This window comes from Balaenoptera borealis, assembly GCF_965194805.1.
Source record: "Balaenoptera borealis genome assembly, chromosome: 1".
Taxonomy (NCBI): domain Eukaryota; kingdom Metazoa; phylum Chordata; class Mammalia; order Artiodactyla; family Balaenopteridae; genus Balaenoptera; species Balaenoptera borealis.
The window spans coordinates 156181954-156197389 of record NC_138860.1 but is presented as its reverse complement, the minus strand read 5'-3'; the positions used below and the strand labels follow the sequence as shown (position 1 = coordinate 156197389).

The 15436-nt window shown below is 51.6% G+C and overlaps 1 protein-coding gene across 14 annotated transcripts in view; it reads left to right on the top strand.

Moving 5' to 3' along the window:
• The window catches only part of MAST2 (microtubule associated serine/threonine kinase 2), a 200988-nt gene that overhangs the window by 182466 nt on the left and 3086 nt on the right, over positions 1-15436 (top strand). For 7 of the 14 annotated variants that reach the window (XM_082364119.1, XM_082364118.1, XM_082364130.1 and 4 more), the window contains 15 exons: positions 3310-3411; positions 5715-5847; positions 6683-6744; positions 7013-7098; positions 7559-7767; positions 8780-8918; positions 10791-10923; positions 11679-11844; positions 12432-12533; positions 12794-12916; positions 13090-13199; positions 13556-13710; positions 13914-14197; positions 14303-14500; positions 15143-15369. In XM_082364119.1, coding sequence (XP_082220245.1) covers positions 3310-3411; positions 5715-5847; positions 6683-6744; positions 7013-7098; positions 7559-7767; positions 8780-8918; positions 10791-10923; positions 11679-11844; positions 12432-12533; positions 12794-12916; positions 13090-13199; positions 13556-13710; positions 13914-14197; positions 14303-14500; positions 15143-15369 — 2229 coding nt within the window. Of the gene's footprint in view, positions 1-3309; positions 3412-5714; positions 5848-6682; positions 6745-7012; positions 7099-7558; positions 7768-8779; positions 8919-10790; positions 10924-11678; positions 11845-12431; positions 12534-12793; positions 12917-13089; positions 13200-13483; positions 13711-13913; positions 14198-14302; positions 14501-15142; positions 15370-15436 lie in introns of all 14 variants that reach the window. The other 7 variants (XM_082364124.1, XM_082364123.1, XM_082364126.1 and 4 more) reach the window with 3 other exon arrangements.

The following is a 15436-nucleotide window of genomic DNA, read 5'->3' as shown; positions in this document are numbered from 1 at the left end:
GATCTTCTGAAATGCTCAAGTCAGAGCTTTGCCCAAAAGCTTCAGGCATTTCCCAGATGCATTGCCCCTGGCAGTGGGAAGAGCACTGAACATGGAGCCAGTGCATTCATATGTTCTCTCATTTGCTGGGCCCTGGGAATGCAGAGAAGAAGTTCAGTGCTGGTTCTGGCTCAAGGAATTTGCTGTTGACTGGGGTTTACAGACCCATCAATATGTATTACAGTAAAAATAATAACTATCGTTTATCAAAGTATACTGTATGCCACACACCACAGTGAGTGCTCTATATGAATTACCTCACTTTTGTTTATTATAGTAAGTGTGATTGATGAGCACTAAACAGAGATCAGTTCTGAGCACAGAGGAGGACGTGCTGACTCTGCATGGAGAGTTCAGGAAAAGCTGAGTCTTGATGAGTAGGTAGGAGTTCACTGGACCTAGAAAGCAGTATAAACAACCTTTCAGAGGTGTGGAGGAAGTTGGTTCATTTCAGGAATTGCAGGTAAAGTAGTTTGGCATGACTAGAGTGAAGGATGTCTGCAGGGAAACCCTGGTAGATGAATTTGCTAGGCACTACATTGTCTAATTTAATCTTCACAACAACACTGTAAGGAAGGTATTATTATTATTCTCTAAATATGCAGATGAGGAAACCAAACCTTAAAAGGGCCAAGTTAGCCCAAGGTAACTCATTTCTTGAGTAGCAGAGCTAGCACCCAAACCCAGGTTACTTATTCCAGAGCCTAAGATCGTACACTTTCAAATACTTAGTCAATAAGCATTGACATCTGCTATATAAGAGGCACCTGTGCTAGGCGACATAGCCTCTCTACTCACAAGGCCCTACAGTGTACCTGTAGAGACAGACAATTAATTGTAAAACAACATGCTAGTACCATGTGCTGTGAGCAAACAGCTAGGAAAACATAGAAAAAGGAGCCGTTACTTCTTGTTCTTCGTTTGTGTGTGTGTGTGTGTGTGTGTGTGTGTATGTGGGCAGGGGACTTAGATGAGGCTTCACAAAGTTGATATTTGAGCTGCGTGTTAAAAGAAAGAACAAGATTTCATCAAGTGCCCAACCTCTCTTTTCATTGCATAACCAGTTTTTTTTAATGGTCTTCATTTGCTATATTTCTTTCCTTACAACCTGTTCACTATTCAGTCTCTTGCCTTCTACTTTCCCTTCCCATTATTCCACTGAAACATTTCAGGCAAAAGTCACCAAAGAACTAACTGGCCAGTTGCCAAATGCTGTGACCTCTTTCAGTCCTCACCTTCCTTCACCTGTCTACAGAGGTTTCCACAGTGAATACCTCTCTTTGATCTTTTCTCCCCCCCCAGTTGTCATGACACTGTTCTCTCCAGTCTTGCGGTCTTGCTGCCCCTTCACAAGTTTTCTTAAATGCTGGTGTTTCAAGGGGCACCTTCCTGAGCATCCGTGCTCCTCATTCTCCTTTCTTCACTCTCTGATCGGCCCTGTCAGCTCCTGTGTCTTCACTTGTCATCTATCTGCTAAGGGCCCTTGCTCCCCACTGTTCTTCTGAGCTCCGGGTCAGTGGCCCCAGCTGCTGATTGGACTCCTCCACTGTACTTCCCACATCGGTTAGTATTCTTCGTTGCAAGTAGTAGAGAACCAACTCAGAGCAGTTTATGCAGGAAAGGGAAACTAATTATAAAGATTGAAAGGGTGTCTTAGAGAACTGAAGACAGGAATGCAACCAGGCCTTAAGAAGGGACCAGAACCAGAAACGAGAGCCTTTGGAAAGCCCAGGAACCATTCGTCTTCCTTCTCTCAGCTCTGTTTCTCTCTCTTTGGTAGGTATGGTCATCCTTTTCACCCAAGAGCGAATTATACAGTTCTGTCATGCTGATATTAATGGTTGTCGTTCCACCCATTTTTAAGTTCCTAGGGGAAAAAAAAATGTAAAAGAAAAAGCAGGGGTTGGGGGGACTTCCCTGGTAGTCCAGTGGTTAAGACTCCATGCTCCCAATACAGGGGGCATGGGTTCAGTCCCTGGTCAGGGAACTAAGATCTTGCATGCTGCATGGTATGGCCAAAAATTAAAAAAAAAAAAAAAAAGTAAGTTCCTAGGAAAGTAGTCCACTCTGGTCAGCTATTGGAGGTGGGAGGGAAAGTGCAGCCACACAATACAAATGTGGCTCCAGAAGTCAGAGCAGTTTCCAGGAAGAGAGAGTCTCCGGGGCTGAGCAAATACCTAAGAAAATATCTAGTATAGGTACCTCAAACTTTCCAAATCCAAAGCAGAACTTTTCCACCTACCTGCTTTCTCTTTAAAACCAAAGGGAAGGGCTTCCCTGGTGGTGCAGTGGTTGAGAGTCTGCCTGCCAATGCAGGGGACACGGGTTCGAGCCCTGGTCTGGGAAGATCCCACATGCCGCGGAGCAACCAGGCCCGTGAGCCACAATTACTGAGCCTGCGCGTCTGGAGCCTGTGCTCCGCAACAAGAGAGGCCGCGATAGTGAGAGGCCCGCGCACCGCGATGAAGAGTGGCCCCCCGCTTGCCGCAACTAGAGAAAGCCCTAGCACAGAAACGAAGACCCAACATAGCAATCACTCAATCAATCAATAAATCAATAAATCTTTAAAAAAAAAATAAAAAAAAAACAAAGGGAATATGTTCTCTACCTATCCTCACCTAAACTGTGTATTTTTTTATACTGTCTATTTCATTTATGGGTTCAATGGAATTTCCCTAAAATTGTCATTGTACTTACCGTCTATTCCTGCCTCTTCCACCCCTCAGGGCTGCTCTGAGATGGCCCAGTCGGTCCATTTCCCTCCATTCTTACTGCCTTGACTTATGCCTTTTTCATCTGCACTATTGCAGTAGCCTGCTGGTGGGTTTCCCTGCTTTTAGGCTTGCCCTCCTTAGTGCACCATCCACACTACAGCCCTTCTGGTCACATCCCTCTCCTGCCTTGAGGTCTTTCTATTCCTTAACAGTCTGTCTGTGGTGGAAAGTGAGCATCAGTGAAGGCTCCATTGGGAGTTACCCCTTGAGCTGGGGTCTGGAGGGTAAGTGAAGCCTGCTGGATGGAGCAGCAGGTAAAGCTGCGTGTCTCTGTGACATTCCTCGGCGTCATGTAGTGTTCCGCAGCTCATGTGGTTCCTGGTGAGCAGCCTGTCTCCCCTCACGGCCCACTGGCCCTCTCTAAGGTCTTTACTTTGCAGCACTCTCTGTACTACAAAGTGCTTCTCCCCAGAGTAGGCTCTGCCCAGCCCAGTCCTGCTTCACTCAGCCATGTTGGGCCGCTGGATTGCTTAAGCATCCTTTGTCTTCTCTACAGGCTCATGAGCGCTCAGAGAGTTCAGAAGTGGCTTTTGTGATGCAGCTGGTGAAAAAGCTGATGATTGTCATTGCCCGCCCTGCTCGTCTCCTGGAATGCCTGGTGAGTGGGCTCTGGGAAGGTTGGAGGGGGGGTGGGGGTGGGGGAGGGGCGGCGGTGGCTGGAGGGGAGGGAACGGGGGCTGTGGAGGAAGTATTCTGGTAACAGCAGAACTGTGGGGGCACCCACTGCCATTTCTGCTGCTGAAGTCCTTATTTAAATATGACACGCAAGCAAGTCCCTGGGAGGAAAAGTGGATGCTCCTGAGGAGTGTGGCAGGGAGGGGTGCTCGTCTGCCCATCCCTCACCGAGCAGGCCCCAGGTCAATGGGGACCCTGGGGGTGAGGAGACAGGCCAGTTTCGTTTGCACAAGTTGAGTCCACCCTTCGTTTGATCATTCAGTGACACTTCACTGAGTACCTGCGTCATTCTAGACACTGGAGATACAGGCATAAATAAAGCAGAGTCCCTGATCCTACAGTGCCTCCTCTGCAGCAGAGTTAGATTTCATCTTTTAGTGCCTTAGGTATGAGGCATGGAGACATGCAAATAATAATTATGATACTGGAAGAAGTTTGCAACCAAGGGAAGTACAAGGTGCAACGGGGACATGGGGAAGGAAGTGCTCTAGTCCTCCTCGGGATGAACAGAGATGGACATTCAGTGAAGGCTCCCTGGGGAATGTGAAGCTTAGTCAGCTACTTGAAGGATAATTATGAGTTTGCCAGGGGAGAGCCATTAGAAAAGGCATTTGATGGAGTACAGGGTGTGTCTGAAGTGTTGGTGAGGGATAAACCCGGGAGGTAGACCACGACAGGACCATGGAGAGTGTTGGGTTCTTGGCTCAGGAGTTTGAATTTATCCTTAAGGCTACTTGGAGCCATCAGAAAGTTTAGGTAAGAATATGACATGGTCAGATTTACTTTTTTAAACTAATTTTATAGAGGTATAATTTACATACAATCAAATATATCCCATTTGAGTATACAGTTCAGTGAGTTTTAACAAATATACACCTGTCTAATCACTACCACAGTTAAGATGGAAAACATTTCTCCCGCCTTAGAAAATTCCCTTGTGCCCCTTTGCAGTCAGTCCCTTTCCCCTGCCCGTCTTACCTCCCACTCCAGGCAACCACTTACCTGCTCTTTCACTATGGGTAAGTTTGCCTTTTGTACAGTTTCATATAAATTAAATCATATAGTATGTTCTGACTTCTTTCACTCAGCATAATTTTTTTGAGATTCATACATGTTATTGCATGTATCAGTAATTGGTTCCTATTTACTTCTGAGTAATACTCCATTAGATTTACTCCTAAGAAAGATAACGCTGGCTGCAGCATGGATAGCGAATTGGAAGAGAAGGCAGGATGAGCCAGGGACAGCCTTGCAGAGGCACTTAAAGCAGTTCATGTGAGAGAGAGGAGCGCCCAGAACTAGGACAATGGTGGGAGAACAGAGCGGAAGAGTTGGGTAGAGGGGGGTTTCTGAAGTAGACATTCTGACTAGACAGGGACTGAGGATGAAGAAGAAGGTAAAAGGACTTCCAGTCTGGGTTAGATTGTATCCACATAGGTAGTGGGAGAGTTCTCCAAACCCGTGAGACCAGAGGTAAAGAAAGCAGTGGAGGCTGGGGTCGCGGTGAACAGAGGCCTCTCCCGCAAGGACATGAAGTCCGTGGTTAAACAGGGGCTTGGAGTTAGGCCTGGGTTTGCGTGCTGGTTTTCTCTTTCTTCCTACCTCTGTGGCCATGGTCAAGTCCATGCATCTCTGTGAGCCTTGATTTCCTCATCAAGGTCACAGAGGTGTGTCTTCAGGGTTTAGCCCATAGTGGCACTTAGTAGGCACTCAGTCAATGGGGCCCTCGTTATTATGTGCTCCAGGCAGACAAGGACATCCGTGCTGTGTCCACAAGGCTCTTCAGCCCCCAGCACACAGGGGTTGCTCAGTAGATGTCTGAAGGCATGTGTGTGCACCGCCAGGGCTGTGAAGCGTGATTGAAGATGTGCCAGGACTGCCCCTCTTCACTGGGTGTGGGAACACACCGGACAGTGCCGTGTCTGGCTGGCACAAGGCTTTGGACCAGGCAAATAGGCAGAGCTCTCTGGAAACCAAATGCTCTGGTTCTTATTGCTGTAAAGACAGCAAATGCTTAGGATGTCCTATCTGGAGGTGACCTGTAAGACAGCTTTGTCCCCATTGGTTCCTGAATCATGATGTTTCTGGGGATTCAGGGGTAGGGGTGTCCATCACAAAGAAGAAGTCTTCTTGTTCATCCTACTCTGGGTATATGCCGTAAAGCCAAGGAGACCAGCAGCCTGCTCTTGTAGCCCTCACCACTGACTACCTCTCTCCCCGGTACAGGAGTTTGACCCTGAAGAGTTCTACCACCTGTTAGAAGCAGCTGAGGGCCACGCCAAAGAGGGACAAGGGATTAAATGTGACATTCCCCGCTACATCGTTAGCCAACTGGGCCTCACACGGGATCCCCTAGAGGGTGAGCATGCGGCCTGGTGGCTGCAAAGAGGCCCCACAGCCTACAAGCTCTAACAGCAGGGAAGCCACTTGGAGAAGAGGCTTAGTTGGACCGGGACACAACACAGCATCAGAGGCCCGAGGGCTATAGGAAAAACTCTGTGTTCTCTGTCATGAAACAACCCCTCCTTCAGGATTGTCCACATCTGCCTTATATAACCCAAGCTGGATTGCCTTGGGCCCACCTGCATTGGATTTAGAGCCTAAGATCAAAAGGTCATCACAGAGGACCACAATCACATTTTCAAAAATGGTCACCTCCTCTGCGTGCTTGCCTCTCCTGGTGCCACCTCACAAGTCCTCCTGTGTCTTTGGGGTGGTCCCAACTCAGGGCTTCAGAAGATAATGCCATTCTCTGGGCCTTCACACTGAGCCCCTCATGAACCATGGGCTTCCAAATCCCTAGTCTCTAGTCATCCCACTCCTGCCTTTCCTGCTTCCCAACCTCATCTGGCAAAGCAGAGTCTTGACCAGCAGGATGGGGGCCAACTATCAGACAGCCCAGCTTTGGGCCCTGTTTTCAGGTATTGTCCCAAGTTTGAGGGAAGCTTTGTAGAATTTGCCAGGCCTTTTGAATGGCACTGGACTTCTAGAAATAGGAGTGGCAATATTATTTGACAAGCAAGTCCAAAAGCTGTGACTGCACTAAGGATAGAGCCACAGGACCACCTCCCAGCCTGATGCAGGAAGCATTAATGCCTTCCCTACATGCATCTGTCGTGTGATGTGAATGGACTGCTGAGATGTCTTGACATTGCCACGCACACTTTTCTCTTGTGTCCTTTCTTTGTTTCTAGAAATGGCCCAGTTGAGCAGCTATGACAGTCCTGACACTCCGGAGACAGATGATTCAGTCGAGGTAAAGACCCTGAGCTCCTGCCTCAATCCTGGAGCCGGGGCCCTGTGAAGCAAAGGGCTGTGAATTCTCTCTAAGAGACTTGTCTGAAGGAGGGATGGCCGAGTGGGCAGTTGCTTACACTGTCTGAGAGGTCATTCAGTTCCTGGGGAAGAATGGGCAGGAGGCTACGGCAGGGCTAAGAGCTGAGCAGATGCTGGGGCCACAGCTTCCCCAAAACTGTGAGCTCTGAGAAGCATTCCTGGCTCCTGCCTTTTCCCATGTCTTCCAGGGCCGTGGGGCATCTCTGACATCTAAAAAGACACCCTCTGAAGAGGACTTCGAAACCATTAAGCTCATCAGCAACGGCGCCTATGGGTAAAGGCAGGGGTCAGGGTGTGGCCGGGACTGGAGCTAAGTCGGCCCTGGAGCTCTTCCTTCCGGAAGTGAATGATGCCTAATCCTCTGAGCACCAGATGCCTCAGGACGGACCCTGTCCCTCCCTGAAGCCTCCAGGAGAGGCAAGAGCCCAGTTTCCTCTGACATCTGAGTGTGGTTCCTTTCCCAGGAAAGATTCCCTCTCCTCTTGGTGGCACTCCTCCTCTCACTGAGCTCTGAGGAGGAGTTGAGCTGTGTCCTCAGGACTTGGTATATCAGGAAATTGAAGAGCTCCCTGGGCAGGGCTCAGATCCTTCTCATTGATAAGCACCCCCTGCTCCTTTGTTCTGTGCATTGATAAGGTGTGAGAGGAAACAGTTTGACCACCCAAGCTCAGCAGTGGAGGAGAGCACAGCTCAGGGGCTGAGGGCCGTGGGGTACAGATGGACTTTGTTTCCAGGGCCGTATTCCTGGTGCGGCACAAGTCCACCCGGCAGCGCTTTGCCGTGAAGAAGATCAACAAGCAGAACCTGATCCTACGGAACCAGATCCAGCAGGCCTTTGTGGAGCGTGACATACTGACTTTTGCTGAGAACCCCTTTGTGGTCAGCATGTTCTGCTCCTTTGAGACCAAGCGCCACCTGTGCATGGTGATGGAGTATGTTGAAGGTACTGGGGGAAAGGTGGCCTGGCTTGGGGGCCACGGCATAACCTGAGACAGCCCTGAGCAGGGACCAACAACTTGTGTAGGCGTGAAGTTTCAGGGCCCAGCTTCCCAACCTCTCTTTGGCCTTGGTTTCTGCCTTAGGATCTCAGAGACCATTTGGCCATGGTGGGCACAAGGTGCCGTGCCCCTCCCAGGGAGAGGCTTCTGGAGCAGTAGCTGCCATGAGGCTGCCCATGTCAGGACAGGATGTATCAGCCCCACAGCTACAAAGCCTGCACAGCCTGGCAGACCTGCTGGCACCTGGCAGGAACAAAGAGGGTAGCAGAGCCACCAAAGCCCAGGGTCGGATGCTGGGAGGATTGCATCTGGGCCCTCAGAGGAGAGGAAAGCCACTGCCCTTGCGGATGGTTTTTGAAGGGGATGCCCCTTAAGACCCCACAAAATGCTCTGGGGATGGTGTAGGAGAGCATCATGGGGCACAGCTCTGGAGGGGGCAGCCGCTTTGCCAGTGGCCTTCCCTCTCCCTTCGTCAGGGCTGTGTACAGCTTCCAATGATATTTTGCCTAAGTCTTGAAGTTGAAGCTGAACAGAACTCCGCTTTTCATTCTTTGGGTAGGTGCTGGCAGTTTACAGTGTTAATTTACTCAAAAAGTGAAGGACAGCCAGCAGGAAGGAAATAAATGAACAAATGCTGAAGTCTCAGCCAGATGTGTTTACAATAAACAGGATTCCCATCCTAAAATAACTTAGTCCTGTCCCAACGAGTCAGCTTACAGGCATAGAGGCCCGGGTTCATTCCCTCTTTGTCCTGAACAATGGCCTTGACAGCCACTGGCCAACTCCTCTTACCTCCTGCTCCCCTCCACACTCTCCCACCCATGCCAGCAGCAGAGGGGCTAGAATCACAGTCTCTGGCACCAGGGTATTCTGTGACACTATCTACTCTGGGGCCTCTGAGCCCATCTAGAGCAGGGCACTGGACCCATCCTTCATGGTGTCCTGGACTTGTTGCAGGAGGAGACTGTGCCACTCTGCTGAAGAATATCGGGGCCCTGCCTGTGGACATGGTGCGCCTGTACTTTGCGGAAACTGTGCTGGCCCTGGAGTACTTACACAACTATGGCATCGTGCACCGTGACCTCAAGCCTGACAAGTATGCCCACTGTCCGAGTCCCTCGTTTAGGGTGTCCCTCTTGGGTCTCTAGATAAATGAACGCAGACACAGCATGTTTGAATCTATCCCAAATGGCTGCTAGGAAACACTGCTCATGTGGGTGTCCATCTAGGCTTGGTACTCTAGCCCCTGACTACCCCAAATGCAAAGAACATTGCCAGCAAGGTCTGGCAAGGGCACCGTAAGGCTTTAGTGACATCAGAGAATCACTGAGGAGCTCCACTCAAGAAACCAAGCAGGAACAAAAGAATCCACACATCTAGTAGATGGCTAAACAAGTGTCCTGACATTTACTGACATCTACTCTGTGCCAAGCACTATATTCTAGTCCCTGGCCTGTAGAGCTTAAATCTAGTGTGGGTGACAGAAATATCTTTGTATAGGCTGCTTCTTAGAAGGTATTAGTCAGGTGGGTGAAGGTGGGAGGAGCTTTCTCAAGCTGGGGAGCAGGATCTGCAAAGGCACGCACAGGTGTGGGGACGGGTCCCATTCAGGAACTACAAATAGTACAGTATGGCTGAAGCTGAGATTGTTAGTTGGTCAGAGTAGTAAGAGAGGAAGCTAGAGAGAGGGGCAGGGATTGGATCATCAAGGGGGCTTTTGTTAAGTTTGGGTTTAATTTTAAAGGGTCCTAGAGAGTCTCTGAAGGGCCTGTTAACCACAGGGTGACAGAGTGTCACACTCAGACTCTGATTTAGGTTTAGGAAGATCACTGCCCATGGAAAGAGGTGATGAGACCATGGCAGTAGTCTAGGCCAGTGCCTGCACTGGAAGAGAGTCAGGATGGAGAAGAGAGGGATAGTGTTGGGAAGTGGAAAGGAAATGATAAGGCTGGGGTGAGAGAGCAGGAGTCTGGGATATCTTCCAGATTTCCACCTTGGTGCTGGTGGTGGTAAGCCTCTGTAGTGGAAAGCAGCTTTGACATTAGACAGACCTAAGTTCATAGAGCTCGTTAACTCTCTGAACTCCCGTCTGTTAATTAAACCTCTCTGAGCCTCCTGTTCCTCCTCTTGGGGATAATAATACCTACCTTTGTTGTGTTAGTTACTCTGTAAGACCTTTCATGAGCCAGAATATTTTGATAAATAATTGCTAAAGCACTTATCACAGAGCTCAGTAGGTAACAGAAACTACTGCTTTTCACTGAGAAGAGGACCAGTTAGGAGGCATGACCTTGTTTTGGACAGGTTGAGTTCGTGTGCCTGTAGGACATCTGGGCAGTTTTTAGGCATGGAGCTCATGAAAGAAGTCAGGGCCAAAAAAAAAAAAAAAAGAAGTCAGGGCCAGAGATACAGATTTGGGAATAAAGGGGTAGTAGGGTGAAGCCTTTGGCACAAAATGGCTCAGGCAGAGTATGTGAAGGGGAAGAGACAGTTCTCTGTGAGATCTTACTTCTAGTTTCTCCCAACCAGCCCTCCTAAAACTAGCCGTGGATGTGGAACGAGATCATTGTGCCCCTTTGCCCTCTCCCTGATTCGGGGTATTGCGAGCCACCTAGGTCAGGAGAGGGGACTGGGAATGGCTGGAGCCTTAGGATGAAGCTGATCGCTCGTGGAAGAAAGTCTGTTTCTCAGCTGGCTGATACTTGCCCTCGGTATAGAATACGGTTGAGGGCAGTAAACAAAGGTGAATTGGGGGAATGGGCAAAAGGCAGCTTAGTTGCTTGTGCAGAGTACAGTACTCATACAACCAGAGCTATTTATTCTTTCACAGCTGCCTGTCTCCCTGATGAAGCTACCCTGCTTATGTCCCACTGTAGACGCCTGAGTGGGAAAATTGAGCATATACTAAAATCAGCAATCTTGGAAGACCAGGAAATAACTTCAAACTTTTGTTTGTCTGGTTTCCCAGCCTGCTGATTACATCCATGGGGCACATCAAGCTCACTGACTTTGGCCTTTCTAAAATTGGCCTCATGAGTCTGACCACAAACTTGTACGAGGGCCACATTGAAAAGGATACTCGGGAGTTCCTGGACAAGCAGGTAATAAGAAGGATGGTTGAGACCTTGGGGGTTGAATCCAGGCCTCAGAGTAAGGACTGGAGGCCACATGCTTACCTTGCAGCTAGATGTTAAGACTGAGAGCTCCTGTCTTTTCCACCTTTTGGTTCCAGGGAGGCATTGAGATAGGTAGCACATTTGGAAAATAAGGTGACCCATGAGAATCACATGGATATAAAATCCAAAATCATCTTCCTCCTCAGGGTTTGAAGAAGATAGGTCACATAACCATTGACACTCTCAGAGACTGATAAGAGGTCAGTCCTGAGACTTCTAGCCTCAGTGAAGAGCAAAGCTCTCCTGGCACCTGTGTCCTTGGAACACAGCTCCAAGTTTCCACTGGGCTGCGTCCTGAGAGTAGCCGCGGGACGTTTCCTGATTTGACATTACAGGTTGTGACTGTTCACAAGTCCCTGTAGGAGTCATATGACTGTAGTGTCTGTTGTTTGGAGGCTGGAGGGCAGAGACCAATTTTGGGTACCACATGCCGAAAGGGAGTGGTGGTTCCAGGCTAGAACTAGATGTTTTGGTTAATTAGGAAATACATAAACTCACCCCACCAACAGCTCCACCTCTGGTACCCTGGGGCTCCTATTGCTCCTGCTCATTAACCAGAGTGAGCTGAGTCTTCATTCAGAGACTTTCTGCTCCAGAAGTGGGAGCACCCCAACCCCTCCAGATGCCATGCCAATTCACTGTCTCTGGATGCTGAGCCAGCCTGGCTTCTTTGTGCCCAGGTATGCGGGACCCCGGAGTACATTGCCCCTGAGGTGATCCTGCGTCAGGGCTATGGGAAGCCAGTGGACTGGTGGGCCATGGGCATAATCCTGTATGAGTTCCTGGTGGGCTGCGTCCCTTTCTTCGGAGACACTCCAGAGGAGCTCTTTGGGCAAGTGATCAGTGGTAGGTACCATCCCCCTGGCCCACCAAGGGGACAGAATCTGGATCCACAAATACGACTTAACGCATGCATCTGCGAGGCTCACGAGTTCTTGTTCTGTGTTCATGTGTGTGTGTTTGGTATGCTTGCCTCAGATGTGTGCACATGCAAACTCTGTGTGTCACCTAGCGCTTGTCCTCATTGTGTGCCTGGTCCCACATGAGTGCATGGGTGGTGTACCTGTGTTGGGTCTGTGCATACCCCGTGAGTGTGGGTTCTGTGTGTGTGTGAGCGTACATGTGTCTGGAGTGTAAAGGCAAGGTGAGCTGGAGATCAGACCAGGGGAAGTCACTGCTTTGCAGTGGCCACCCTGGATCAAAGAGCAAGCCATGGTCTAGGATGTGGGAGGCTCCCCTAGAAGGACAGGAACCTGTACAACTTAAAGGAAGTGGGTCCCAGGCAAGGCTTTCAGGGCTCTGGGCTGGGCCCTGTATGCCTCCCCACACGTATCCTATCACAGGACCCTCTTCTCCATCTCCCCACTCTGCCCACGACTTCTGAGACCTTCTCTAACCCACTCCTTTCCTTGTCACACCCAATGACTCTTCAGATGAGATTGTGTGGCCCGAGGGGGATGATGCGCTGCCGCCGGATGCCCAGGATCTCACCTCAAAACTGCTCCACCAGAACCCTCTGGAGAGACTGGGTACAGGTGGGACAGGCCCCACTAACCTTTCTCAGCACTTGGAGGAGTAGGGCTGATTCCATATAACTGGGAGGTTCAGGCTTCAGGTGTGGGCGGTGCCCCTGGATCCTGAACCTCTGCCCTGCTCCCTGTGGGCGGAAGAGGAAGGTGCTGGAAGCTGAGGCCTCCAGGCCCAGCCTTTCGAGGCCTAGGTTCTCACTGGACGTGCTGACCTGGACTCCACACAGCTCACCCCAGCCCCTTGCCCACGCCATCCCTGTCCACAGGCAGTGCCTATGAGGTGAAGCAGCACCCGTTCTTTATTGGTCTGGACTGGACGGGACTTCTTCGTCAGAAGGCTGAATTTATTCCTCAGCTGGAGTCAGAGGATGATACCAGCTACTTTGACAGTAAGGCCACTGGTGGGACGGGGAGGAGCAGGGATCTTACCTGTGTGCCCAGAAACACCTGTGCACCGTGAACTTGGTATCAGGAGCAACTTCTCCAGGCCCTCCTGAGGTCTGGTAGAGTTAAAGGAAGCCACCACCGTGGCCTCTGAAAGGCACTGTTCTGTGTGTCCCAGCCCGCTCAGAGCGATACCACCACATAGACTCAGAGGACGAGGAGGAAGTGAGTGAGGATGGCTACCTTGAGATTCGCCAGTTCTCTTCCTGTTCTCCAAGGTTCAGCAAGGTGCGACTGTGGTGGGCCCAGGCTGGAGAATTGGGAGAAGAGGACCTATTGAGGGACATCCCTGGGGCACACCTGGGGAGGAGGGGATGGGCTACCTCTGGGAAAAGAGCGGGAAAGGTCTGGGCCTGCATGTGACAGATGCCTCTAGATCTACTCAGGGCCCTGACATATGAGATGCCAGGGTGCGGCCAGGTCAGACCAGTGGAATAGCTGTTTCCTCGAATATTCATCTGGTATATGTGGGGGAAGGAAGAGGAGAACTGGCTCGAATTCCTGGGCTTCAGGCGCTGAGGATCCTTTTCGCTCCTTGGGAGGTGTGGTCGTTGGGCGTCCCGGCAGGTCTCCTGTGCCCACAGGTGTACAGCAGCATGGAAAGGCTCTCGCTGCTCGAGGAGCGCCGGATGCCGCCCCCCACCAAGCGCAGCCTGAGCGAGGAGAAGGAGGACCGCTCGGACAGCCTGGCGGGGCTGAGGGGCCGAGAGCGGAGCTGGGTGATCGGCTCCCCTGAGATGTGAGCACCCAGAGCTCGCCCAAGGGTGGGCGGCACAGCCATCCGCTGGTGCTCACGGATGGAGGGGAGGCATGTGGTGCGGTGAGGGGCCTTCGAGAGGATGGCTCCTGGAGAGAGGTTCTGTGACATGAGCCCCAGAGGAAGCCTGGGCTGGAGGAGGGAGGCCTCCGGGGCCACCTCACCCTAGGCCTTGTGTCCCACAGATTACGGAAGCGGCTGTCGGTGTCTGAGTCATCCCACACGGAGAGCGACTCCAGCCCTCCACTCACAGTGCGCCGCCACTGCTCGGGCCTCCTGGACGTGCCTCGCTTCCCTGAGGGCACTGAGGAGGCTGGCGGCCCCCCTAGGAGGCAGCAGCAGGAGGGTGCTTGGCTTCTGACACCCCCGTCTGGAGAGTGGGTATCCGGGCCTGCCCCTGAACGGCCAGCGGAACGGCGGCTGAAGCTGGATGAGGAGCCTCTTGGCCAGAGCAGCGCTTCCAGTCCAGGTGCGGCCCAGCGGGTGGCCAGAGGGCCTAGGCTGGGGATGCTGCAGGGGGTCGGGAGGGGAGGCTCAGCTGCACTGCAGGTCTCACTGGTCACTTGGTCCACAGCCGTGGAGACTCGAGGAGGCCGCGGGACCCCACAGCTGGCTGAGGGAGCCACAGCCAAGGCCATCAGCGACCTGGCGGTGCGCAGGGCCCGCCACCGGCTACTCTCTGGGGACTCTATAGAAAAGCGCACCGCTCGCCCCATCAACAAAGTGATCAAGTCCGCCTCAGCCACAGCCCTGTCCCTCCTCATTCCTACGGGTGAGACCCCTGGGGAGCGAAGATAAAACTCATAGGAAGGGCCTTGGAACCTCTGTGGGCCCATGGCTGGTGTGTGCACGCAGCAGGTGTGTCTGTGTTCTGTGTGTTGAGGAGCAGGGATCCGAGAGGCTGTGTGTCACTGTGGCCCCTTTGTTAAGAGAGCAGGGGTCTCTAAAGGTGTGCGTTGGTCTGGGGTTGTGTGTGCGTGTTCCAGAAGGCAGATAGCACCGTGTAATGAGCGCAGGCTCTGAGGCAGAGAGCTCATATTCAGATCCTGGTTCCATCACTGAAGAGCTCTTGATCTTGAAGAAGGTGCTTAATCCCTCTGAGCCTCAAGTTCCTCATCAAAAAATGTGGGTATTAATGATGGTAGCTCATAGGATAATTGTGACGTTCAAGTATGTATGAAGAGCTTATATGGTCCCTAATGCATATAAGTAAGCACTCAGTAAATGCGAGCCCGTCACCTCCTGGGGTCTGCGAGGGTCTGGGCACACGAAGGCGCTTTGCTGCTCAGAGGTTGCGGGGAAGACATACCTGGCTGGGGGCAGGCTCTGTGACTAGAGCTGTGTGGGATCAACAGCCCAGACGGGGGCCGGGCTCGAGCATGGACGCACTAAGTCCCGGCTTCTCCTTCTCCAGAGCACCACACCTGCTCTCCACTGGCCAGCCCCATGTCCCCGCATTCCCAGTCATCCAACCCATCATCCAGGGACTCTTCTCCAAGCAGGGACTTCCTGCCAGCCCTCAGTAGCTCAAGGCCCCCCATCATCATCCACCGAGCCGGCAAGAAGTATGGCTTCACCCTGCGGGCCATCCGTGTCTACATGGGTGACTCGGACGTCTACACTGTGCACCACATGGTGTGGGTATGTCTGGCCATCCAGACCTGTTGTCTCCCAGCTTCATCACTCTTCTTCCTTCCCCTTACTAGGG